The sequence below is a fragment of the Gavia stellata genome, chromosome 1 (assembly GCF_030936135.1).
Source record: "Gavia stellata isolate bGavSte3 chromosome 1, bGavSte3.hap2, whole genome shotgun sequence".
Taxonomy (NCBI): Eukaryota; Metazoa; Chordata; class Aves; order Gaviiformes; family Gaviidae; genus Gavia; species Gavia stellata.
Window position 1 is genome coordinate 14,912,571 of NC_082594.1, and position 27,862 is coordinate 14,940,432.

The 27,862-nt window shown below is 37.4% G+C and overlaps 1 protein-coding gene across 1 annotated transcript in view; it reads left to right on the forward strand.

Annotated features, from left to right (window-relative positions):
• ARHGAP42 (Rho GTPase activating protein 42) overlaps nt 1–27,862 on the forward strand; it is a 166,374-nt gene that overhangs the window by 66,118 nt on the left and 72,394 nt on the right. The window contains exon 4 of the mRNA XM_059816233.1: nt 25,923–25,994. Coding sequence (XP_059672216.1) covers nt 25,923–25,994 — 72 coding nt within the window. The remainder of the gene's footprint in view (nt 1–25,922; nt 25,995–27,862) is intronic.

Genomic DNA, 27,862 nt, shown 5'->3' on the forward strand with positions numbered 1-27,862 from the left:
CCATTTATTTTAGTTTATAGAATAATTTTTGCTTATGTCTTTTGTTTTTCTGTTCTGGAGAAAAATGTGGTTTGTCATTACCATACATAATATAATACGAATTCTCATTTTTAAAATATGTAATACTATTTTGTTGAGGCTTTTGCCTGTTAGCCTTGGAAATCATTGCAGAGCATGTAGATAGCAGCAGAATATGGATTTCTGCTGTGGTTTAGCTCTCGAATGGTTGGAGTAACTGTGCTACAGAACATTTTGACGAATTAATCGTTTTCAAAACCAACTTTCTGCTACAAATTTGAGTCAGCGTTGTGTCCCAGCTATTGTCAATGTAAAAACTGGGAGGTGACTCAAGTGGAGTTCAGCGACACCTAGAAGAATGATTTTGTGTTCCTATTAATTGCATATTTGTAGACTATTTCTTGGAACATTTAAGAAAATGTCCAGTCTTCCCAGTTGTGTTGGTGTAAGTGTTTGCGTGACTGTGTAGTGAACATAATTGGAGAAGTGCTCCAGCTGGAAAAGTAATTCCTTTGGCCCTGACTTTCTATCAGCTCCTTCCCCTCACTTCAGCGCACGCAAGGAGAATGATGACTTTCTGGGCCAGAATTACTGTCAAGTAGATAGTAATTTTTTTGGTATAATTGCCATCAAAAAGGTATTTGAACTATGCCTTCACTCACCTACAGATGTTGTCTGTGACCACTGTAACTGATAAATGAAATCAAGAAGTGCTAGGAGTATTTCTCTCATGCAGGCTTCCTAGAGAGCAGATCTGCAGCGTGATTCTTTGGTATGTTCTTGTTGAGGGAGAACTTGCAATGCAACTTTCCCTCTTGCTGTGTCTTGGGCTAGAAGGAGTCCTGTTCGCTATCTTTCTCTGCACTACTCAAGTGCAAAAATACACGTGTTCAGTGAATGTTTCTTAGCATTTGTGCTCAATTAAAAACCAACAACAGAGTAATAAAAGTAAACAGCTCATGTTCTGTTATCATTAACGTGGTTTAACTTCTAACATCTGTATGTATGCATGGACATTTCTGAACTTCCCCAAATGAAAAACACAAACTAGGCCAGACAATTTGGAGAGAAAATTATGGGTGCTCTTAGTACAGAGCATTAGCTGGCTCTTCCAGATGACAACTGTGTCAACTTTCATAATTTTCTCAAATAATAATGTATAGGAATGCATATGGAGCTTTTAGTGTTACTTTTTAGTTTTACACTTGGTACATTCCTAATTTAGTATAGTATAGTTCTAATTTCTCTAGTACTTTTCATTCTTTAAAATAATTTGTTTCATTATTTTTGTGGAAATGAAGGAAAAAAAACCCCAAAGTCATCCTGTGACATTTGACTATGGTAATATTTAAAAGGTCAAACTGATCTCACTAGAAACTAGGTGCAACTAGTCCCTTTCACATCCATGTTACTGCCCAACTGTTGACATATGGGATTGAAAAAATAGGTCCCTTTTTTCTTTAACTTTGCAGAAAGTACTTCTGGAGTCATTTTGCTATGACAGAGTAATGCTATTAATACAGAATTTGCTCAGAGTTTTGTGATGATGATGAAGTCAACAGAGAACCTACTGTTCATGTTTTGCACTGCGTTTCTTAGCAGCTTTCTCTTTTCTTTTTTCTTTTTCCTTTGAAAATGTGAATTGTTTCCTATTAATATGAATGTCCACAGTGAAAAACTGTAGCATATGCAAAACCTTTTGCACCCTGTCCTGCTCAGCTTGGTCCTAGATAATTCTGTTGCCTTGTGAACCTTCCAGTTGAGGAAGAAAGCAATCTGACTATTTTTAGAGACAGTCTTTGCTATTTTCCAAGATAGTTGTCATAGAGTTGAATTGTGACATAGTTATTTTCTTGTAAACTTTTTTTGTCAGAGGTGTGAAAGTGTAGATCTGTCATCTTGATCTCTGCTGTTTTGTTTTGTCTGGTTAGCTGGCATCAAACTGGGAGCACGTGTCTGTCTTGTTGGGGCCAAGAGTCTGTCAGTAGGACCTGGGATGATTGTTCAAGTGGAGAGTCAAGGGGAGTGGAGATAAGGGCTTCACTAGCTCTGGTCCTTGTTTATAATACTACTTAACATTCATGTACCTATAACATCTTATACAAACAGTATGCAAAGCCTTAGTAAGAAGGCTTTGATAATTAGCATCCTTATATTTGCTCTTCATTTTCCTGCAGAGAATGGAAATGAAGAAAATCCATTTGTTTTTAAAATACAATGTGTGTTGCAGGAGTACTACACTGTAGATTAATGTAATTGATTCAGTTAACTATTACAGTTTCTCCTGCTTTCTATATTCAGGGTGCTTATATTTGCATTTACCTTCCTATGTATATCTGATTAGGAAGGTGCTAGGATGATTGGTCCCTTTTACAGTATAAAATGATTACAGGGAGTCTTTAATCTTTGGTCTATGAAGCATTTTGTTAAAAAGATTTAACAGCTTGCTATACACAGTCCCATGATTTTTACAGTGTCCTGGTGAGCTGGCTTGGTGCCGTAGTAGTGTTCTTTGCAGTTCTTACTTGACCAGTCAGCAGTGACTGCAATAAAAATAGGAAGTGATTATTGAAAACCAGTCAGTAAAACAGTAACTCATGGTCAGATTTCTGAAAATGTCTGGTTTCCGTGGCAGCATTTTTCAGTTAGGAGAGAACATTCACAAAATGATACTGTTTGCCATTCCCAATTTTGAAGAGACAGACAGATTAAATCCTCCCTTCAGTAAAAGTAGAAAATGAAGGGTTAGTTGGAAAGCTGCTTGCTACTTCTCATTTTATAAATCCAATTTTTTCTCAATTTCATATACTCATTTCATATTTCCTGTGTTTCAGTGCATCTGATCTTGCATTACAGGACAGCAACTTCCCAAAGTGTTTTGAGAGGCATTCACCGAGTAGCGTGGCTGGAATGAGTTTATTTTAATGACATTTTAGTCTTCACAGAAATGCAGGTAGTTGCTATTTCAGCATGTAGATGTTTTGGCTTTCAACACAGTCACTAACCGAGCATTGTCTTAAATGACTGTTGACAGAGAAAAGAGAAAGATGTTTGTAATTCTAAATGAGTGTTTTAAAGGAACCTGAGGAACCTTATAGCCTTAAAGTTGTATGCATTTATTTTGTGATTGCAGAGGGAGGGAACAGAGTTGCTCATAGGAGAGGGTATGTGCTGTACCCATTATTAGCCTGTAATAATGTCAGAACATGCTGTTATCTGACAATCTACCTCTTCTTTTTAATAGATTGTGAATTTATCTGCACTTCTCCCAGTAGTATGAGAAAAGGTACTTCATTCCTACAAACAATATGTTTCTGAATTTTTCTTCATATAGTCTCATCTCTTGAATACTTTGAAACCCCTATATTTCTTGTTCTTATTCAGTGTCCTGGGAAATGCGATTTAAAATGGATAACAACACAAGCACTTTATGTACCAAAGGGTATATAGAAACAAAGATGCCTTTATTTAAAACAAACACACACCAAAAAAACCCCCCCACACCTTTTCACAAGAAAGCAAGTAAAGTATGTTTTTTAATGTCAAGGCAGTTTGATATTCTCCCTTGGGGAACTGGTGTAATCTGCATGGGCCCATAGCTGTGTTACACACAAAGATGTTTTATTTTAAGTGTTCTCGTTAGGATGTTGTCTTAAGGTTTGCAGAACACATAGATTGCTTTTTTTATTCTTTTCAAATGTCTGTAGAAGCTCAAATTACTGTTACTTTGACAAACTTTCTTAAATGCCTCTCCCTGAGCAAGTGCTTTCACTTTGAACTGAGATTGAAACAGATTAACAGTTTTGTTTGGTTTTTGGCAGCAGTGCCAGTTTATTAGGTACCCACTTCAGAACACTGACCTGGCTAAAAGCAAAACAAACAAAACTTTTTACTGGTTAGTTTTTAACCATATTGCCACAGACTGTTTCAGCATCACAACAACAGAGAGCAAAGGAAGAAGTCAGAGAGCATGAAGAAGCAATGCAAGATCAGCAAATTCTGCTTAAGCTAGCATGGCCACCAAAACAAATGCCTGCAAATCTAGCTCTCGGTGCAATGTTTGTTGCAGCCCTCCTGTTACCACTAATTGTGGTCAAGGAAAGAGGTTATTTTTATGGGGGTAAAAGGAAAATATAGCAGAAATCTGGAAGCTATGTCACGTAGTCGTGTGGAAAGTTTCAAATGATGGGGCCATGGAGTCTGGTAGCCTTAAAGATTAACATATTGTGAGAGCTGCTTCTTTGGATACCTGTCCTTCAGTAAAAGGCTACCTTTAAAGAAAGCATTCTAGACCTTTCTTTCCCCCTAAGCTGGCTCTTAGACTATGTTGGTATCTTTTTACAAGCTAAATAAGAGCTTTCTAAATTGATTTATGTTGTTGGTGATATTTGCCCGACAGTAGTAAAAAGACTAAGAAACCTGTGTCTGATACTACTTCTAGCCCTTTTTCTCTAAATGTGTCATCCCGTGTCCTGCATACCTTTCTTAATTTTGTGTGCTGTTCCCAGCATGCTCATTTTGAACTTTCACCACTGACAATTGGCAGAACCTTCTAAATTATAATTCTTCAGCATTTGAGTCTTAAAAAAACTCTAAACATTTTACTGTGTGTCAGCTATCAGTAAAGCTTTGTATGTATGCGGCTATAAAATCGTATTTTACAGTATGAAATCAATTTTAATTTTTCTATAACTTCATATATTGTATTTTCATATTAGTTTATTTATTATTATGTCTGTTTCTTGAAGGAATATCATGACGTTTTCCTGTGGTTGTAGGGAATTAGCCTGAACAGCTACATTGTACGTTTCTAATTTACTGTTTAAATTTCTGTTGGGATATCAGAGTTCTGTACACACAGAGGGTTAATGCTGTCAATAGTATGGACATATCAAAATATTTTCTATGGATCCTGCACCTATGAAAGTTTCATTTATCTCTGACTAGTTCAAATCTATGGCTACCTTTCTTCAGAAAATATCTTAAATGTTCACACACGTGCTTTTGTTTCCTGAAAGGATACATACTTCCGATCTCGGAGTTAACAGGTCCTGGGCATAGTACCATTACAAACAGCTCGGCTGACTTTGGCTTTATGCCTGGACATGTTCATTCATGAAATAGTTGTTAAAACAAAATATAACTTCCAATTACATTCATCTCTTAGAATAGCTAGTTTCCTCAGTACCAGCTTTGTCTTTTTTCAGTTTTTTTTTTGAACGATGATTCTGGGGGGTCGGTCTTGTTGGTACTGGAGAGATCACAAATAGTGGATTGTTTGGATACTGCCATGGCTCTTGTATCAAGAACCAGACCTGACGCAGAAGCAAAGCATTTAACTATCAGACTGCCTTTATCAGTGTTTTATTTCACAGCAGCTGCGCAGTATATTGCAAAGTGATTCCTAATAGTAATAGATAGTAGAGGTTAGTAGCTATTAACCCCACTTTTGCAGTTACTGGAATTGACCCATGGAGACCTGCAGTGTCTGTGAAGATGAAAATTCATTTTCCTACTGGAAGGTAGCACAGATTGGTCACAAATAGTGATGGCAGGGCCAGCTGTACTACCAGCACAGCCCTACCTGGCTGCTTAATCAATTCTCAGCCTTACTAAGAGCAGCAGGCACGTATTATGTGACCGCTAAAAAACTGGTGCATACATAGTTGCTTAGTCCCAATAGCCACCACTTAGCCACTGATAAAGCATTTTTACCCTACACAGAAGTGATCGCATGGGCTGCTAAAGAAGTAAGTAGGTAGATCAATAGTTAAGACCACTTCCAGTCTGAACTGTTCACCTTGCCTGTCAAGCTATGACTCTTTAATTTGAAACAGGGCTCAATGAATGGGAGTTACGAAATAAATAAGGTGGCAAAGGGGAAAACCAATGAAGTTATTGATGAGTTCATAGGCCTGCATAGCTTCATTTTGTGCTCAGTTGTGTATGAGCCTTTCTTTGTCAAATTCTAAAGCTTGTTACCTCACCATGTTTGGGAATCAGTCCTGTAACCAGCACAGATTTCATGTAAAGTACTTCAGATATTTATTCAAACCATTTCTAAAGACAGAAGCCACCTCTAATGTCTGAGCTCTGGAGTGTCTGTAGATTGGCATTTGTTTACCAAACATATATTGAGGTGCACCCATTTTGTATTTTAAGCAGTACTAGTAGTAACTTTCTATGTGATCCTGGTGAGACTTCCATTAAGGGAGAACTGCTAGTATGAAATGAAATTCATGGGCCTACAATCAGATATTTGTTTCCAAGGTGCCTGTTCCCAAAATGACAAACCAAGAATACTACTTGTTATAATAATGACTAACATGAAAAGGAACAGAGGTTCCAGATTTTTTTTTTTCTTTTAATAATTCATGGGTACAGTTGTTACTGTCTTTAATATGGTAGCGAAAGTTACATTTGCAACCAAGCTGGTAGAAGAAAATTTCAGTAAAGATTAGTCCAGCACAGTATCCTGAAAATGGTAAAAGCTGTTATGGGACCATCAATCCTGGGAATATGGTGTCTCTTCATAGCTGTGATAATGTAATTGCACTATCTACTGTAATTTGGAAGGTCCAATTTCCAAATCAGCTTATAAAACTGATGGGGTTAGTAGCATCTAAAATATAATAGTAGCATCTAAAATATAATACTGTTTTCCCTTCCATAATTATTAAATATACTACATATACTACGTATACTAGTACTGAAGTTTTGATAGTTTATAACATTTATATTCAAACCACAGTCATGACAAATGGCTGTGCATTTACACTGACTAACTTACACAAGCTATTAGTAGTATGTCAAAAGTATTTTCATAAAGCTGTAAGTTGTTTGTACATCCTTTACAAGCCTTTTCAGTGTCCTGATAAGCCAAACAAATGACAGTAGCAGAAATATATTAATACTTTAATGTTGGTAGCAGTTTAAAAGCAAAAAAAAATTTCGAAATTTTGACTTAGATTCATAACAAGTCAAGATTTTTTATAAGTATATAAAAAAATATGCAGTATATTTATTGTTCTAGATTAAACACTACTCTAAATATTGACAGAGTTTGAATAATTGTTCAAAAGATTGTAGATACCTAAGCATATGTATAGATAATGTATGTATAATTTTATCTGCTTCTGTGTTGGTGTATTTATCCTCATACTATTACTGAGGCATTTTCAGAACCTGCTGAGTATAAATGCAATGAGCTGATGAAAGAATGAGTTCAGGATCTGATACAGTTTTTTTCAGATAGTCTCATTGGCATTTTTTCTGCATGAGTTCCTGAAAAGAGGGAATTTTAACTTCTCCATTTGTACATTATTAGCAGAACTTTTGTTTCTTTGTGTGGGAAGTGTGCATGCTGCTTACATCATCTAGCTATGAAGAGGCAATCATCTGACAGGAAGAAATTGGGAGAGAATTTAGGCTTAATGTCAGGAAAACTTCCTTGGGATGAGCTACATTGTGAAATACTTTGCCAAGGAAAACAGAAGTGTCTAAGGCACAAACTGAGATGGAGCCAAGTGTTGGAAAATGTAATGTAGAAACAGAGTAAGTATTTTCAGGCTTCTTAGCCTGAACCACTGTTAATCAGATTGTCATTAAGTATTGTTTACTAACTTATTTCAAAGATGCCTGTCATGATAATGGGCTAAGAATACTGTGTATTTCTCAAGAAGACTTCCACACTCTCTTTTTTGAGATAGGGATTATGGGGAAAAGGGGAAACAGCAGGAGTTGGACAACCTCTAATGAATATCTGCTTTTCCAGTTGAATTTAAGAGTAACTTCATTAGCCATGACATTTTCCCAAGACCATTTTGTGTGAGGCTCTAAATAGATTGATTTTAGTATTTAGGAGCCTAGATTTCTATGGAGAGTTCTGTAGCTGGCCATTTTTTGTTTGTTTGTTTCTTTGAAGAAAATAAATTAAAGGAAAGACTAAGTCAAATATAACCATTTCTGGAAATTTGGAAAATTTAAAATAAAGTCCTATCTCTAGTAAACATTTCTGCCAACGTATTTTTACCCCACACTGTTAAACTTTCATTTAGGGTTTTTTGTTTGTTTGTTTCAGTTAAAATTTTGGGGTGTTTGGTCTTATTTTGGACTCAGGAGAAGTTGCTGAAGGGGACTCAAGCTCTTGATCCCTTTTAGAAGCCTGTCGCTAAAGAACAGCTTGTCTATCTGCCTTAATGTCTCCAGCTTCTGGCTAGAAAGAAGGCACCCAAACTCTGGCTCTCTGGTTTTTTGAGGAAAGCATATTTAAAATCAGTCTCAGGAATTCTGACAAATAAAGCTTTTTAAAATAAATGCTGTAGTGAGTCTGACAGCTCAACATCCCTTAAGGGATAATGTATGCTAATTAAAAAACATTGTTTATACTTTTCATAGTAAGTCAGAAAGTTCTTACTTTGATTAGTTAAGTGTTTATTTATTCTTTTATTGATTTCCAACTTTCCCTTTACATCGTAATGGACCTCACAAGGAGGCCTCTTTGGGGTGCATTCACTCCACTCTGGAGAAGTTTTGTTGACATCTGCACAGAGAGGGAAACAGGCCTGGCTGCAAAATTTACAGATCAGGATTTGGAAAAGCAAAGAGACAAAGTAATAAACATACGGAACTGATTTGGGGTGACTCTTAAGTAGGTCTAACAGCCAAAGTGAAAGTGTCTGGGAAGGTTTAAAATAGGGACTTTGTAAAGTAAATCATATTGCTTATTTGCTAAGATTTATTTTAATCAGATAATTTCTGTAACTGTTAGGCACTGAATTCTAAAAAAAAGTAAAAAGAAAAGACACAAAAACCCTCCACCAAAACAGACATTCCTTCACTTCTTAAATTGAAGATTCCCCCTCCCCGCCTCTACCCAGTACAAGAAGGTTTGCTTTTGTTGTGTTTACTTTTTCTTCATGGGAAAAAAATACTTTTCTTGTGATAAATGTTTAAGAAGTGAAAGATACTTGTAACATAGTAAAATATTTACATTTACCGAAGTATTCAATAGAATAATTTACCATTTAAAATGTTGTGAAGCATAGGTATACTTGAATTCTGGATCTATTTTTTCTTAATTAGTTCTGTGCTCCAATTATGCTGTTTCCTGTGTTTATGTAGCCATTTCCTTCTTGATAATATGTAATGTAAACATTCAAGCAGAGGATTTTTTTTGTTTGTCTGGAGAGCCATAAGGGGAGAAAAACCAAAAAAGTTTTCTTCTGCTGACTATCTGAAATGACATTCTCGAGTTCTCTTTTTCTTTCATTATAATTTGAACTCTCAGCCTAGTCAAGAGACATGCACTGTTTGTATTAATGGTAGTGATAAAAAGATAAATACCCAAATTTGTAAGTACACAATTGAATTGGTTTTCCTTCATTGTGGTTGTGCTTGTGATTACTTTATCTTTTACAGTTTTAACTGACTTACAATCCATGGAGTAAGCCATAAAAAGAAGCGGCCTCTCATACTGGATGACCTACCTTGACTATATTCAATGCTGATTTATGTCTGTCTTCTACACATTTTCAGGGGTTTGCTAAAGAAGAAAAAGAAAAAAGCAAGTTTTTGTTTTGTTTTGGTTTTGGTTTTTTTCCTTTAACACCAGGTGGTTCTTTTTCCTCAGGTGATACAAATAGTGCCTATATAGTGTAGATGGAATACACACAGCAAAGAATTTCTCTAGTCAAAAGTGTCCAAAGTGCTGTGTTCAAGTTGTTGTCTTCTGTCATTCACCTCTGGATACAAGGTAGTTACTTCTGAACAACACAATTTGTTGACAGACAGAAACTGGTAATTTTGGTGAAAAACAAAAAAAACAACAGGAGGAAAAAGGTGTAGCTCTTTTAGTTACAAAACCTACCAGCTTCAGTCATCTTTGTAATTCTTCATAGATCAGAAAAAGTTAAATGCATTCTTTAACACTTTATAAAATAGTCCTGTCTATGTAGAAAATAATTCTGCTGACACAACTAAGTAGCAAGACTAAGAGACAGGAGAGACTGAGAGAGAGGATGGGCAGAAGGGGGATATACAGAGTTTCCAGCTCATGTTATAAGTCACAGTAGTGACAAAAACCCCACTGAGCTCTTGCCCACTGAAGGGAAAACAGGAATATAGGACAAAGACAAATCAGAAGTTCTTTGAAGTGTGTCCTTGTGCGATGAAGGATTAGGTGGTATGCATGGTATTTGTTATGTGAAATGATTTTTAGGGGGGGAAAAAAAAATCACTGGCATAGTCTGAAAAGAGATAAATAAAAGCATAGGTGATAAAAAAATGGAGCCCCAGATGTGTGCAGCAAACTTGTCCCAGTATATTATCCTCTAGTGGGTTTTTACAATCAATTACAATGCATAGGTCAGTTGGGTTTGTCCCCTTTCCTTTTTAACTTACTGGCCATTAGCTTCTGTTAATCTATTTAAAACTTCTATAGGGTTAAGGTGTGAATATTTTTCACGTAAATGAAAAATATTGAAGGGAGGGAAAACCTTAATGTACAGTGCTTTCTGCATTTGAATTTTACTTTACAATGATTAATGCATGTAGTGTTCAGGTATTCATAAGCAACCAGGTTCTTTGCAGTGTCCACTCACTGCTCCAGCTCTTTCGGTGAAGTTACTGGGTATAAGCATGCCAGGCACTGCAAAGTCCTTCACTGACTGTTGAGGAAAATGCATTCAGTAATGGTTAACATTGTGTTACAGTAAGTCAGTCTATTTAAAACCCCAGATCAAGGAAGTAAGTGAAGAAGAACTGGTTCATGCCTTTTGGCTTCTGATTTCTGAGCACGCTGAAGATGAGTCACTTCAATGCTCTGTAAGACTTTTATTGAGTCCCTAGAACAGGAATTTTCTTAAGCATGTTCATGTGAGAATTTTCTAGTGGATCAACACATTAGAGTCTGACTGTGAATGTATTTTACCTTCCTGTTAGCCAAGAACTGTTTTCAAGTGGTCTCTTCCTTCTGTGAATTATATGTAACAGTATCGGAGTCCCTCCTCCCCATTAATCAGAGACAGATTTATACATCTTGCCCTTCAGATTCCTGATCCTCTTTGTAGCTGAGCTGAAGGAGTGATCACAAGTCCCTCTCTAGACACTCCCCAGGCACATTTGGTATTATTCCATCTAAGGAATCTGAAGGTGCACAAGTCCATGGGACTTGATGAGATGCACCCGTGGGTCCGGAGGGAACTGGCAGATGAAGTTGCTAAGCTGCTATTCATCATATTTGAGAAGTCGTGGCAGTCCGATGAAGTTCCCACTGACTGGAAAAGGGGAAACATAACCCCTATTTTTAAAAAGGGAGAAAAGGAAGAGCCGGGGAACTACAGGCCAGTCAGTCTCACCTCTGTGCCTGGCAAAATCATGGAGCAGATCCTCCTGGAAACTGTGCCAAGGCACGTGGAAAACAAGGAGCTGATTGGTGACAGCCAACATGGCTTCACTAAGGGCACATCATGCCTGACAAATTTAATGGCCTTCTATGATGGGGTTACAGCGTTGGTGGATATGGGAAGAGCAACTGACATCATCTGCCTGGACTTGTGCAAAGCATTTGACACTGTCCCACATGACATCCTTGTCTCTAAATTGGAGAGACATGGATTTGATGGATGGACCACTCAGTAGATAAGGAATGGTCACACTCAGAATTGTGATCAGCAGCTGGATGTCCAAGTGGCGACCACTGATGAGTGGCATTCCTCAGGGGTCGGTATTGGGACTGGCACTGTTTAATGTCTTTGTCGGTGATAGGGACAGTGGCATTGAGTGCACCCTCAGCGTGTTTGCTGACGACACCAAGCTGTGTGGTGCGGTCGACACGCTGGAGGAAAGGGATGCCATCCAGAGGGACCTTAGCAGGCTTGAGAGGTGGGCCCGTGCAAACCTCATGAAGATCAGCAAGGCCAAGTGCAAGGTCCTGCACATGGGTCAGGGCAATCCCAAGCACAAATACAGGCTGGGAGGAGAATGGATTGAGAACAGCCCTGAGAAGAAGGACTTGGGGGTGTTGGTTGACGAGAAGCTCAACATGACCCAGCAATTTGCGCTTGCAGCCCAGAAAGCCAACCATATCCTGGGCTGCATCAAAATACCAGCAGGTCGAGGGACCAACAGGTCGAGAGAGGTGATTCTGCCCTTCTACTCTGCTCTCGTGAGACCCCACCCGGAGTACTGCATTCAGCTCTGGGGCCCCCAACATAAGAAGGACAGGGACCTGTTGGAGTGAGTCCAGAGGAGGGCCACGAAGATGATCAGAGGGCTGGAGCACCTCTCCTATGAAGACAGGCTCAGGGAGTTGAGTTTGTTCAGGCTGGAAAAGAGAAGGCTCCAGGGAGACCTTATAGCAGCCTTCTGGTACCCAAAGGGTGTCTACAAGAAAGCTGGAGAGGGACTTTTTACAAAGGCATGTAGTGATAGGTCAAGGGGTAATAGCTTTAAACTGCAAGAGAGAAGATTTAGATTAGATATAAGGAAGAAATTATTCACCATGAGGGTGGTGAGGCACTGGAACAGGTTGACCAGAGAAGTTGTGTATGTGCAAACCCTGGAAGTGTTCAAGGCCACGTTGGACAGGTCTTTGAGCTACCTGCTCTAATGGAAGGTGTCCCTGCCCATGGCAGGGTGGTTGGAACTAGGTGACCTTTAAGATCCCTTCCAACCCAAACCATTCTATGATTTCCATAATGAGTTCACATTTCCTGGGTTCAGTATTATTTTTTGCTCTTAGGAATCTTGAGTTCTGCTTTTTGCCTTTAGCACACAACAGTAGCTGTGTGAGTTACAAGAAGGGTAGTCCATGCTGTATGAGCCCTCTGGCTATTAAAGATTACTGACTCATGGAGACAGGTTTGTAGATTGTCCTGTTTGTTTAAAACTCAATTCTTAGAAATGCACTATAATGAAAATTTCCTAAAATGGGTCTAGGTGCCCTATTTTTGATGTACAGCTGTGGCCTGAGAAACTGAATTAAAGATGGCTTAATAAAGGTGGTGTTACAGGAACTTAGTTTACAATTCTGTTGATCCGTAAGTTGCTGGAAGTAGATATGACATGCTTCGTTTTCAGATTGGTTCAGTGGTGCTGTCAGTAGTAAAACATTTTATGCTGTCACTAAGGTTGTAGTCCTCTGAATAGCAGCAGGGAGATTTCTGAGCAACCCTGAATAACTCTTAGATACTTTCCTGCTGTAACCACTACACTCGGGAATCACCAACACCTTAAATTTTGCTCTGAAGCTAACAGGGAGCAGGTAAAAAAGGTTTGAGCATTAATACTCATTGCATAATTCTATCAGCCTTCACATGGCATCTCCCAGAGCACGTTTCAGAGCCTAGCTAGGAGTTGAGAAGGTCTGAATAGCCACTGTAAGCTCCACAATTGTAGAGAAGGCTGGTATCCTAAGCTTTTGTATCAGTACATGGATGCTACAAGTTTATTCTTCTGTTGCTGTTTAAGAACCCGGGAGCAGCAGCTGCCACAGTAGGACCAGCAGGCTGGGACTGGCTTGCACAGACACTGGTAGTAATTCAGCAAAGTGCTTTTTCTTACATGTACTTGAGCAATGCAAAGTTCAAGCAGCGCTTCCACCCTCCAAACTTTTATTGCTAATGAGGGCCCTTTATTCAAATCCATTTCTTGGCAGGGCATACTGTGAGAGGAATGAAGTCAATTTTGTTAAAAGTTACTGTGGGAGGGCAGTAACAGCATTGTTAAAACCCATGTCTGGGCAATTCCCTTGATACCATTCTTTGCATCCTAATTTCCCCATGAAGCCTAATTAACAACATGCCAGTGTTTACATCTTTATTCAGTACTTGTAATACTTGGGATAGTGTTTGACATTTGGAATGAAGACTTGACACATGAGAAGAGCTGTGCAATTTTTTTTATTATTGTTTTATTCAGGCTACCAAGGGGAAAGGGGAGAAATAAATGAAGATGTAGGGAAGAAGTTAAATTTTAAAATGAATACTTTTCATATGATATTAGTTTTGGATTTTTTCCCCTTACCACTTCAACTACATTATAAAGCATAACCTATCTGAATTTGTTTGGGCCCCTTTTGTACACAGATGTTTCTTCTGGGAAGCATCTAATGTTTCAACAAACACAGGACTCCTTTGCCAGGTTGTATGCTGTGAGTGGGAGAGGAAGTTATGTGCTCACTCTGCAAACACTTTCAAGTCTAAGATCTGATTTCCTTCAGTTTAACACATGTAACTAGTGTGTGTTTATTAATGGTCATAAAACTAGCCATCCCCTTTAATAATTCAGCTGGATTTTTTTTGTTGTGATACCAACCTCTGGCAGTCAGTTTCTCAAGATCATTATGTATTACTAGCACAATATCATTTTTATTTCTTAGAATTCTTATCAACTGCTGTTTTTCATTTCTCCGCTTCATTTCCTTGTTTATCATTTAAAATGTATTGTCTTGTCTTTCTTGAAGGCTATTTTCATTTGAATTTGTATTATTTGTAGATGATAATAGCTAAAAGTATACATTTTGTTATGTAATCTCTTGTCTTATAAAATACCATTGAATATGATGGTAGCAGGAAAAGATATGGTTTGACCATATTTGGGTCAAATATTTGAGGTATTTAACCTGTCTCTTCATTCAACTATGTAAAAAGAAAAATAAATCTAGCAGTCTTTTGAGATTTGCAGTAAAATAAAGAATTATGAGAAAATAAGAGAATATCTGACTTCATACATATATACATTTATACATATACATGTGCATATATATGGAACATGACTGTTTTCAGTAATCCGTTTTCTTAATTAAGGCTCTGTTTTGTGTATCTTGAAGATGTAAAATAGAATTAACATAAAGGTGTTTGTAGCAATTTCACTTCAGCAGTTCACAATGCTTGAAAGGTGTGTAATATTCCTCCAAGAACAAATCTGCTTTCTGTACGTAGATGGCATTGTATTATATGGTGTAAATAATTTTTAAGGCTGTCCATAAAATATATTAGACATCTCATTGCCACCACATGTTACCAGAAGCAGTTTTTTCACTGGGTATGTGGCAGGTTTGTAGCCTTTGACTTTGCTGCTAGTTGAAGTGATTGATAATATGTATCTGCTGCACTTTCTCAACTCAGCAGTACAGTTTGAGCATCAGCTATTAAAATGTCTTTAACAGTAAATTTGGTTTATCAAACCAAACCATTTAGTAGAAGAGGTTTATAATAAATGCAATTTCTGTTCCACAAACAGTGGGAATTGAGTAGGTTCCGCTTGGTGCTGTTTAAAGTTCTGCTTCAGGTATTAGTAATCTGACAATGCCCAAGAATCTTGTGTTTATGACCAAAACAGATTAGCATACAAACATTAAAACTTAACTATTGTAAAATAACAGCAATTCTGGGAGTTTAAATATAATGATATTTTCTCTTTAAGTTTTTATAAGGCAACAAAGACATTTTAAGCTTACTGCAAATTCTCAGATGTGGAATTTAAAACAGATGGAATGAATATTTAGCTTTTCCCTCCAGAGACATCACAGGCAATGAATGCATTGAGTGAACAAGATAGTTAAAGGTGAATAGCATTAAAAAGAAGTATTAAATGAACGTGTAGATAATATACTTACCTAGATATGCCAAACACCATTCTTCCATCTTTAAAAACTTTTAATATACGGAAATTTTGTGGCTAACTTTACTCTCTTTTGCCTGCAGTGATAAATTCAGCCAGAAATAATCTGCCTCATTATGCAAAACAAGAACTGTTGAGATGCATGTGAAACTTGCTGCCATAACTTCATGGTACAATTATTCTCATCTAAATGCCTTTTTTTTGCTTCCCTATGTGTCTTGTCATTCACTGAGCAATGCCTAAAATCAAAGTCCAGTCTTGCAGTCATTAAGTATTGTCTGTTATGGTTGTGGTTCATGAAGAGATGAACAACTCATTAAAAAAAAATCATAAGATGCTTGAAGTCATTTATAAGACCTCTTACTTCCTGTATAGTTCTGTTAAATGTTTGTTCTGTTGGGAATTTGTCCTGTACTTCTGTAAGACCTTGCCATTAGGTAACATAATGATGTTCAGATGTTTCTGGAGCAGTATTAAGTGAATAGGGTCAGATGGTGGGAGCTTCTGATTTCTTGAAGATCTGTTTTTTCTGTTGGTTTCCATACTCCGCTTCGGTGAGCTCCCTGGATGAGCCCTGTCTCTGTCAGACACCAGTTAGCTGCCATGTTCCAGAGTCAACTGGTGACTCTGGTGTCTTAATACCCATTAATGACAGAAAGCATGAGTAGTAGAGGCAGCATGCTGCCGTGGGACTCCGTGACGTAGGGCAGAATGCTTATTTCTGAGACTGAATGAAGTCGCATCTTAAAGAGAAGGGATACACAATGGCAAATTTGTATTTTAACAGGCAAAATAGCCTAGATCAGATGAGCAGTTTTGAATGTACCTGTTTCAGCACTCCACACGTATATCGGTCAGTGATAACTGTAACAACTATGCTACAAATTAATTAAATAAAAGGAAATAAAAAGGTACAGACATATTATTTCATTTTGTGCCTAAGAATAAGCCATATTCTGTATTACCCAATAAAATAAAATATAACTTATATGTTCCCTATTTTTCCCTATTCTTCATCATTTTGGGAGTATGACTGCATTTGTACTTTACCTGTTTGGTTACGTATTAGGAGTGCCATATACCTTTGTGAGTGTAACTTTGGACTGTGAAGTTAACTTAACATTAACCTTTAGTGACTCCTGTAATGTCTATAATGTTTATGCTGTCTCTGTTGAATCTAGCTGCTTTCTGCTGAATGAGAAGTGATTCTTTTTCCCAGTCCCAGATTTTTTTGGGTTGTCCCATAAAACTTTAAATGGGTTTGCAATATTCCTGAGTGAGAGCATGCTTCAGGCCCAGTGGCTCAGACATTCATTTGCTTTCTTTTGGAAACATCTAAATGATGTTGTATTTAGGCTTTATACACCTACTCAGAATTATCTTCATGAAAGCAAAATAGCAAATGAGTTTGATTGCAGAGAATCTGGCAATTTCATGATGTGACGTATCTTGTCTGAAAAGTGTCCGAATGGATCACAGGAATCGTGTGCTTACTTCTCCCCATTGATTGGAAAGGGAAGCTTATGTGGCTGCATCAAGTGCAGAGACTGTGGATATCTAATGTTGAGTGACTGAGTTAATTGCCTGAGTTAATGGACTGGTTCATTAGGGGACACTTAAAGTTCCCATATTTTCTTGGGGGAGCTGTTATTTGAACTCAAAAATACTTTTTTTCTTTCTCTATTCTCTTAATGCTAGTCCTTAGAGTTCATATTTCTCTGTTGTTACTTGGTCCCAAAGAAAGTTAACCAGTGTTAGTACAGAGTGGTCTCAAAGGGCCAGAGTTTCAGGGTCATTCACAAGGCTTGTCTTCTGGGAGGAAGAAAGGAGCTTCTGCTCCACAGTCGTTGAACACATGGAGGACATTGGTGCCTCCTTTCCTTCCAAGAGGAGTTACTGGTTTTATGAAAGGTTGTACTGGACCTTGGGATCTTTGAGTGCTGAAGTACCATAAATGTTGTAATTTGCCATAGAGATGGAGATAACCACAAAAAAGGCAAGTTTCTTGAGAGTTGGGCTGTATTTGATAGGTACTTGCTATGTTGTACCCTCATCTGAGAGAGCAGAGGTCATCTTCACCTCATTTAGGAGCACGTGGAAACAGCTCAGAGACTGTTGGGTGTAAAATGAATGAAATGTGGTTTATATAAACACCTTATTAATGATTCATGTACTGATGTCGTGAAAATATTTTAAACTTAATTCTTTTTAATTACATGCTGTGCTTAATGGGACAGTGGATAGTTTAAAAATAGAAAAAAAAAAAGGTATAATGGAGTATTTCTAAAATCATGTGTACTCACTCATTCCTGCCAATGAGCTCACAAAATATATTGATTGCAAACTGTAACATTTTATTCCTTGCCTGTTACATGGGAGGAACAAAGGAAACTACCACATGGGAGAGAGAGGCCAAGAGGACCTCCTGGCATTTGATATTCTCCCCAGTTTATGAGAGAAGGTCGCATCTGGTTAGTGATCACAAAGATAGTCACAGTACTGTCTGCAATGTTTGCTTGTTTTTATACTGTGCTTAGCAATCTTCTTAGCATGAGTGCGGCTGTTTGTTCTTTGATTTTATTTATTTATTTTCTTTATTTTTTATTTCTTTTTTCCCTTCAAGTGCAGTCCTGGGAGTAATCCTTTAATTGGCTTCCCTCAGCAAGGTTCTGGGCTTTTCTTTGTTCCATTAGCACACAAAATGGTACAAGTACAGTCCTGGTGCTCATCATGCTTTCAAGAATGATGAAATGTTTCTTTTCCTTCTCACATTCAGAATGTAATTTCTTTCTGTTAGTACTAGTCTCAATTACAGTTGGTGTGATACTCTCTGCCTATCTTGCCCTGTAGCTTACCTGTACTGCAGACTGGTGGAGGAGAAAGCAGAGTTAAAATTAACACCACATTGGAGGGCTATTAATTTTGTGAAGGGTCTTATTCTGTCTGGAAGAGGAGAATAGTGTTTTTCACAAAAAGAAGTGAAAAAACTATGAAAATGTGTGGGGTCTCTTTGTAATAAAGTAAAGTATCATTACCCTGATGTGTGTGAAAGATGCACTGTCTTGCAATATGTACAATAATACAAATTTCTGCAACAGCTTGCTTGAACTGAAGGATTTAACAGAACTGAACCTCTGATTGAAAAAATAGCTTTTAAATCTTTATTTTCCCTTCTCCTTCAGTCTCTAGTTCAACAGCACGCGCCTCTTGGAATTTTCTTTCTCGTCTCTTTCTTTACATTTCTGCATTGTCACCATCGTTAAGCATCAAGTCCCAGGAAGGGCAGCAGGTCACATTGAATGCTTGGCTAATTGTTGTGGGATTTGAATATATCAGGGAAATAAACTGTAGAGTTGGAATGCTCCTGCTTGCATGGAATTCACAGTGTCCTGAAGGAGGAAAGCCACATGAGTGGAGGGGAAGAATGAAGGCTGGCTGAGTGCAGGAGTGGTGAGCCAGTGCCTCCAGCAAACGGGTCCTGCATGCGTGGAGTTAAGGCAAAACTGACCATGGAAGTGGAGAGCTCTGACGGTGTCAGGATCACTCTCTCCTGCAGTCTCCGCCTTAAGTTTTTCCGTGCCAGAAAGATTTGAGCTTTGCAGGAGAATCTGGTTTTGGTCAGGATATGGGATTGTCAAAATTCCATCAAAAGTGTCCTAAACTGTCTCAGATCTTAAGGTCTCACCAATGATCTACTTTTCAAGATCAAGTTTAGTTCTCTATAAATGAGGTTCTGTGCTTTCTAGTAGTACTTGCCTCTGTCTCAGCGTCACTCAAAAATTGGGTATGTCACCAGTTTCTTTTCAGATGAACCTTAAGGGATATCACTTCCCAGATGAAGGGGAAGTTCAGGACCTCCTCCTGGTTCATACAGAATTGGATACAGCATCTGTACTTGTCTTTAACTTTGTCAATTTTTCATAGCCTAGAAATAGAAAGAGGCATTGATGGGAGCAGAACAGGAGTTGATATCCAAGCCTTAAAGTACTACGGCATCATTGGAGGACACAGATAAAATGACACATTATTCTTTCTGTAGGACATCTGAAATATGGATGCTTCTAACAAAACCTCTATCTTACTTCATCTCTCCGAAAATCAGTATTTCTGGAATAGTGAGTATTTCTGAAAGTGAAAAAAACAGGACAGAATATTATGGCAAATACTTGGAAAGATAAAGCTTTCAAATCTAGTTTATCCACTCACTCATAATTAAATGTTCTGAGGGAAAAATGTATCAGGAAGCCTTTATTTACCAAGACCCCTACCAAGTAATTGCAAAGTCAAGATACACAAAACCTGAAATTATGATTGCAATGTTAAGTTTAAAATATGTGTACATACCATATTTTTTTCCTGTGTATATATACACCTTATATCAATGTGTACTTTTTTAGAATAAAAATGTTTAGGTTTAAAAAATTGATGGTAGAATCTGAAGCAGGAATATTTACGAAGACTGACTTTATCCAAGGGTGGCTGATTTTCCTTCTGCTTGCTCTGTAATCAGTAGAAGAGAAAATTTCTTGAGGAGATGTAACATCTGAAGTTAGGTTCCTCCTCTATATTGTTCTTCAGAGTGTTTCTTCCTCTAATCTTTCCTGAGGACTCCGTAAGGAGACTGGCCTTTCTGTGCTGAAGGCAGCCTTTGTGCATATTCTCCTGTGTCATTTTTTGACTATTTCAAGGAACAGTCATTTTAGGTATGACACTATAGTAATTTATTTTTAAACGTAAGCTATGCGATATAGAAAATTAAAAAATAACGTTCACTTGAAAAAACTTAGAGAAAAGTAATTTATTCAGCCCTAAATAACTACTGCCAGCCTTGATTGGCATGTGATTTATAAGCATCTCCTTGTGGCAATGTATTAAAGCCACTTGATACAGCACTAGGTTTTTGCTAGAATATTGCATTACACATTGTACATGGAAGTGTCCAACTGATGTTCTTACTAGTTTGTAGTTAAAACTTAGTAGTCTTCTGAACCTGCTTTAACATCATCTGAATTTCAACTCTGCTTGAAATAACTGGCATTAGTAGTGGTATTTTTAGAAAATTAACACAAGCTTGGATATTATTTGATATCAACTTTTCTTGTAAATGTGAGAGTGATTAAGCTAAACTTCAAATATGTTAAATTCTTTGTTTTCTAAGTATGTGATTTGTTTGTGTAGAGTTTTCCATATAAAGCTGTAAAAATACTTGTCCTACTAAGGTCACGTAGTTACAGGCACTGAAATTCACATTATTAACTTTATGTAATATTTACACTTTTAAACTTTTAAAATAGAAACTGAGGACTTAAATACATGACTAATGTTTTATTATGACTTGTTTATATTCTCCATAGCATGTAAACCTGATACATAACTAAGTTACATAAATGCCTGGTTGTCTGCATTTGGTCTCTGCTGTTGTATTTGAAGTTATATTGATTTGGAGCTTTTGGTACAGGCCACAGACTAAAAGAAGTGTTTTTTCTGACAGATCAGATGTTAGGAATTGTTTGGAATTGGGGGAAGGATTTCAAATTAAATTATTTCTTTTTGTCTATCAGAGCAGTATGTTTCTACATTAGAAATGCATTACTAAGAATATATTAGCTATGAGATTTGTTGCCGCCTTTGAAAGAATTTAGTTGGTATTTTCTAGAAGTCTTATACCAACATGAAACAAGTTAGTGTTTGTCAGCATTCAGAATTCGTGAGTCATTCAGTACTTCAGGGAAATGAGTTTTATTTCCCATGTGCAAGTGTGATAATTCTGTGTCCAGTGAAAAGTACTCACAGCAGATTTGGAGCAAAAAATGTCTTTCCCAGATACAACATATAACACAAAATTTTTTTCATAGTTAAAGCATTTTACTATAATTCAGATAAGCTTGATTTATTTCCTAATTCTGTCACTGCAAAAGTGCCTCACTTGATATTGTTGCTGTCTTCTGGCAATTGGGAATCCTGTTAAATTAATTCTCTCTGAGACCTACTTAGTCCTTAGCCCTACAAATAAAAATATAAAGCTCAAAAGGTATTAACTGTTCTTGTTACTGCAATTCAACATTGTAGATTGCCAGGTGAAGCTCAAAGCTTGTAAAGCACTTCAGGGCTTAAAATTTCTGTGTCTATATTGTTATTATTTAATAATGAATAAACAGCTGCATCAATGTTTTAGTTAAATTTCTGTTTATATCCACTGGTCTTACCTAAGTAAAAGAAGATGAAGATGAATGATGCGTGTACAGTCTGCATATCATACACTATCCCAAATTCAGGGCTAGAAAACTAATTAGAAAACTAATTCAAAAATTAACATTTACTTAAATTTAAGAAAATCTAGACATGGAAATGTTCAGATATGTTTACAAAAATTTTATTCTTCCCTTTATAACATAGTGTAATAATTTTGATTCTCATAAGGATATGTTAGTTGATGTTGAATTTTATTCATTCTACTGATGATTGAAACTTCTAGTAAAATAGAAAAGTTTAAAAAATTGCTAGTCAAAAATGTCTCCAAGTATAGATGTGGAGTTTCTCTGTGATGTGTAAAAGCCACAGTTTAATCTCATTATTGGTACATTAATTCAATTTCACAGCTAACTTCTGGAAGAAAGGAGGGTGGGTTGGAAGACTGTCAGAGCGTATTGAAATGTTGCAGTTATGCAAACAGAGAATGACTTTGTAAGTTGTCAAAGTTGACTTAGAAGAAGTATTTTCAATTTTTTAAATGTTTCATTTTCAAGTATTTTTTACAAATTCAGTGTGATTTTGGTGGTACTTATTTTAATGGTATTTTTATCAATAATGCTAAATAGAGAGAGTTATGCATACCAAAGTTAAGTCGATTAAGTTCTTTAGTTTAGAAAAATCTGTTTCTTTTTTACTAGATCTAATACAGCTATCTCAATTGTCAAGGTAATATTTTTCTATTATGTCTGCCTAATACTTGTCTAGCATCTTAATTAAAAAAAGGCTGATGAACTGACAGTAAGTTAAAACTGCATGATTCTTTTTTTTTTTTCCCCCATTCTTTTTCTGGAGGAAGACTGGTGCTTTTGGCAAACAAGAGAAACGATCCCATTATTTGATTGACTGCCACATATCAGCCATGCTGGGAGCTGGAACTGTGTAGCATTCAATAACTATTGGATCAAGGAAATATAACCTCTAAAGGTGTGACTAATCTGAATAAGCTTTTAAGGATAAGATCTGTATTTTAAACACAACATGGATTTCTGAAGTTGCTATTTACAGAAACCATTACAGTCTTTTGACATTGTTTGCCTGTTCCAAGTGTCTATGTTTTCAACCTAGCACAATAACTGAGTAGGAGAGGGATTATCGTCTTGGCAGGAAGAAAGTTACTCTATTAGGACCACACAGTGAAAAATTCAGATTATCTAAAGCAATCAGGTTTCTGTAGAAATGGTTGTGGGAGGATTAGATTTCTAATTGGGGTGAGGATGGGGGGGCTATATGCCAATTTGTAACCCTTAACAAGGAAACTGTAATGTAAAGTTAATTGCATTGATAAGAATCAGCAACAAAAGGAAATGAATAAACGCATGCCTAAGGCAAAAATTCTTCTTCCTCTGTAATTTTCAGTTTCCAAAAGCTAGGCATAACCTGGTGGAAATCGTCAGGAGTCTTCACAGCGGAGCATTGCATGTCTTGTAATACTGTCTGTTGAAATGCGTCCACCGGGATTCTCTCTGGTACTTTGCTGGTGTGTTCCCTCTTGCCAAAGCCCATTATGTACCTAGCTCCTAATTTTGCTGGGAGGTGAACTGCCACATCAGGGCTCTTGTCAGTAGAAGCTTTCAGCCCAGGGGTGAGCTTGAAGCATGTTCTGTTGATGTGGCTCAGCAGATCTATTCAGAGGCACAGACCCTGTCTAGATGAAGTGTGTGACATCTTTTAATTAGACTTCCAATACCCACTGTCCATTCCTAGTTGCATGTATAACTGTGGGAGTAAATAACGTTGTGCTTCAGCCTAGCAAAGCCACTTACTTCCCAGATGACTCCTCTCAGTGCCGTATGCTTCCTATGAACATGTTCTTCCACTTCCATTTCATTTGCTTTGCAGCAGTGTAGTGAGACTGGTAGTAGTTGTGTTTCAGTCATTTTAAGGCTGTCAAGAGGGAAATATATGAAGTGAGGTCTCCTGGTGTGGCGTGGAGGCTACGTAAAGATCATAGCGTTGAGCAAAGGGAAGAGCCATATTCAGCTCCACGTGGAGTTAATTTGACTGGCAATGACTAGCAACAGGACTAGCAGTGACTGCTGGTATTAGTAGTAACTACTTCAATAATATGAATGCCTCTTTTAATTGAACTGTGAGGTATTTGATACATTCTTGCTGTATATAGCAATGACTGTAAAAGGCAGAGAAAAAACTTACTTTTGTACATGAAAAAGAAAGAAAAGATGCATCCACACTTCTGTACCAGTGACTCCACCAAGGCTTCATGATTTCTGTATGTGCCAAAAGCCATGTACATGCTCTGTAAGCTATCAAAACTTCCAGCTGCTGCTTCCAGATGCATGCACTGCAATTCTGCCTGATTGTGGGCAAGTCGTTTAACAGTTTTGCAACCCTGTTAATTTTAATCTGCTTTACTTAGTGATCCTTGGGATAGGGATTATCTATTGTTAAGTGCATGCACTTTGCCTTGTAGAAAGTGTTGAGTCTCACTTAGATTGCTAGATGTTGCCTAAAAATCTATGTATTTTGGGGAAATGTCCACTTGGAGAATAACACAGCTTTCTAGCCTGTTCCAGTCGAACTGATGGAGTCATGTTGAATGCAATGAAAACTCAGTGAATGCAGTGAAAACACTTCTCATCCTCAGTGCCTGATTTTTATTTTTAAATGTAGCACGTCTTGATCACTGCATCATCGAGCATGCCAAGTGTTGTCTTTGCTGTCTTGGACTTTGTTACATTAGGATGTCAAAGAGAGTCTCAACTTTTCCTGAAACTTTGCCCTACTGAGAGAAGTGGTGATTCTGTGGTCTTTCGAATTGTAATGTTAGGTTTGGGAGGAAATAAAATGTGTTTGTGTTTCAATAGGTTTATTCTATATGTTTATTATTAGAGTCTTTTGGGAAGTTTTCATGCTCAACTGACAATGTAACTTACCAATTATTGTTATGGAAGAGTCACAAGAGCTGTATTCATTTGCATTTGGCTTAGGTACATGTTAACTTTGCCCAGACCTCCAAACCTGCCAAAGCCCAAATGTGAAATGTGATGACTATGGTAAAGACTGGGCTGGTGATGAGAAAAAAAAAGCTATTCATGCAGAAAACCTAAAATTTTGCCTGTAGTTAGTATAATAGAATATTACAATGTGTTTTATTATGCTTTATTTCTGATGTGTTAGCAGTTTTCAGTTTCTTCTGATTTTTCTGCAGTAAAGTCAATTTAGTTGGTTATTCTGCCTGTCCCTAAAAGGCACATGGTGAAATGATGCTACCTTTTTTGGTGAGTGGCACAATGACATGGCTGGCTGCATGCGTGTTTCCAGCCCAAATGGCTAGACACCACTTCGGGTGGTCCCTGCTGGGAATGGTCTTCAGAGAGGTGTTCCCAGGACTGCATTTACACTAAATAAACAGAGGCCATGAGGAGAAAAGTGTGATTCATTAGGAACCCTGGTTTAGGTTAAAGTGATAAAAATAGCTGCAGGACATCTTAAATTAATCTAAAACTAGAAAAGTGAAGGAATCTAATCTAGACTATTTTGTAAATTGTGCACTTTTCTTTTTAGAGTTCTCTGCCTTACTCTTCTCTGTTCAGTATAATTAGGTGTATAATCCAAAGAGATAGACAAAAATATTCAGCTGTCAAAGATTCAGATTCTGTAAACACAAGCTTTTTTAGCCAGTGCTGTCAGTACTACTATGTTTGTCTTCTCTGTTCTGCCAAAACATGTTCCTGGAAGTTTTTGTTTTCTATTCTGGTTTTAGGCAAGATGCAAGAAATGGAAGCAAAATACCAGAAAATCCTTTTATATATTGCAGATAAACTTACTACATCATTCATTACAATTGCTTTAGTTAGTCATAGAAATGTTCCGTAATAGACTGGTGAACATGCGTGTTGTATGTTTTATGTAAAGAAGACATAATTATTTAACTCCTACCCGTATGCTCTTACCAGAATGTTACAGACATGAATTTTTTCAGTCTTGCACAATGGCAGAGTTACAGTGACTCCACTTTCTGCAAATACTCTGTATTAAAAAGATACGCTTTATGTTTAACTTTGCAGATCCAGAATGCTAATGATGTGCTAATAGCACCGCTGGAGAAGTTTCGTAAAGAACAAATAGGAGCAGCAAAAGTAAGTGGCTGTGGAAACAGTTCTGCATTTCATGTTTATTAGAGTTTATCAGTGTGTTTTGAAGGCTGGACTGAAAACAGGCATTTGTATTCAAACATACTTGATGCCATCCTCGTAAATGTATTATTAAATTATACTGAATTCTTTTCTTCAGAAAAGGAGATGATTTAGAAATGGAGTTTAAAGAGTGATTATATGCATAGGGTACAGCTCTTACTACTACTGCACATTCTTACCATCTGGAGTTCTGTTCATCTTCTGATGTCTGCATTTACGTTACATTGCATCTTGAGTTAACGCAGAACTGCACCAAGGGTTCAAACAGCTGCTGTGGGTGCAGTGGCCTTCAAGTGGTTATTGTATAAAGATCAAAAGAAGTCACTGTGCTTTAGGCATGCTCTCTTTCCGTCTCTGCTTTCCCTTTCCACTTTACACAGCTGATGCAGTGCAGTGATTCATATTCATATTGCCAGAGTATTCATATTGCCCAGAGATTTTCCCATGGTGGAAGTGCTCCAGTTGGTGATTTAAGCCAGCTATTTGGTGTTAAGTATTACATCTGTGTTAAGAGAAAGAGTGGAGGTTGTCTATACCAGGGTTCAGTAGTCAGCCCAGGAAATCATATATATTGGGGAAAAAAGGTGTTGGAATGAACTGTTAGTCTAGAAGAGCTATTTTCAGTCTGATGCTGGAGTCTTAAGTGGTTATCAATGACTGCTTTGATCATAATCTCAGAGAGATGCATAAAGGCTGTGGTAGTCAATTAAAAGTATGGTTAGTAACAGTTCTTTCTGTCTACAAAAATTTGCTAGTTCTGAAACATTTTGCATCTTGTACTGGCACTCATAAAATTTTCTGGGAAATTTTCCATTTTTAAGGTTAAACAGGTATGAAAAAAATCTCTCTTTGATGTTGTAGCTGAGGTTGTGCTTGTGCTGTACTCAAACAACCTCAGAAGAACAACAGAGCTATTGGAAAGAGAGACTGAAGGTTTATACTTTTTGTACTGCTATTGTGAATGTGTAGCAAACAGATGAAACTGCTTCCACACAGGAACTAAGTAAATGTTAGAGAGGAATTTTTACTGTGAACTTGAGGTCAGATTTCTCTGAAATGGATGTTCCTTACCCTCTTGCTTGATATGTTTTTGTGTACAACTGCATTCTTTTCTTGTCCCACCCCTGTGCTGCTGTGAGATGCAGGGCTGGGAGTTTATTTACCGTGCTGCACAAATCAGAATTTAATCCCAGCACAAAATTATTTGTAATTTTCAATAGGTTTTAGTTGCATTGTTCAGTTCTTTGTGTTACCATTTCATTTCATATTCCTATAGTTTAAGGGTTATAATTCTTCTCTGCAGAGAACCTGTTTGAAAGCCTAACCTGCCATGCTATTGACTGTCTTGGTACGTCAAGGAGACCATCCACAGGTGGTTCACAGGGCTTTCTGCAGAGTTGTAAAAGACGCTTCTATCCCCTTTGAGTATATCACTCAGTAGATGTCAACACATATTTAATGATCTAATTCAAGATGACTCCTTTGTTTTTTGAATCAGCAAGTGTTTAACATTAAAGGCAGGGCACTACAGGACAGGTTGAGTCCTCTCTGTTCGGTATACCACAACAGCTGGTTTCTTTTCTATATCCCTTCCCGATAAAATATGGCCATTTGCCCATCTTATGTAATTTGTGGAAACAGTGATCGTTTTGACTTGTCTGTGGTCACACAACAGTGTACTGAATGAGTTCAGGAGAGAGCCTGGCTGGCTAACTCTTGTTCCAGTGCCTAATGCACTTTATTATGCAGCGCAATGTGTGTTTTGGGCAGTCCAGGATACTGGCTTGACATATTGCTACCATATAGAGAGC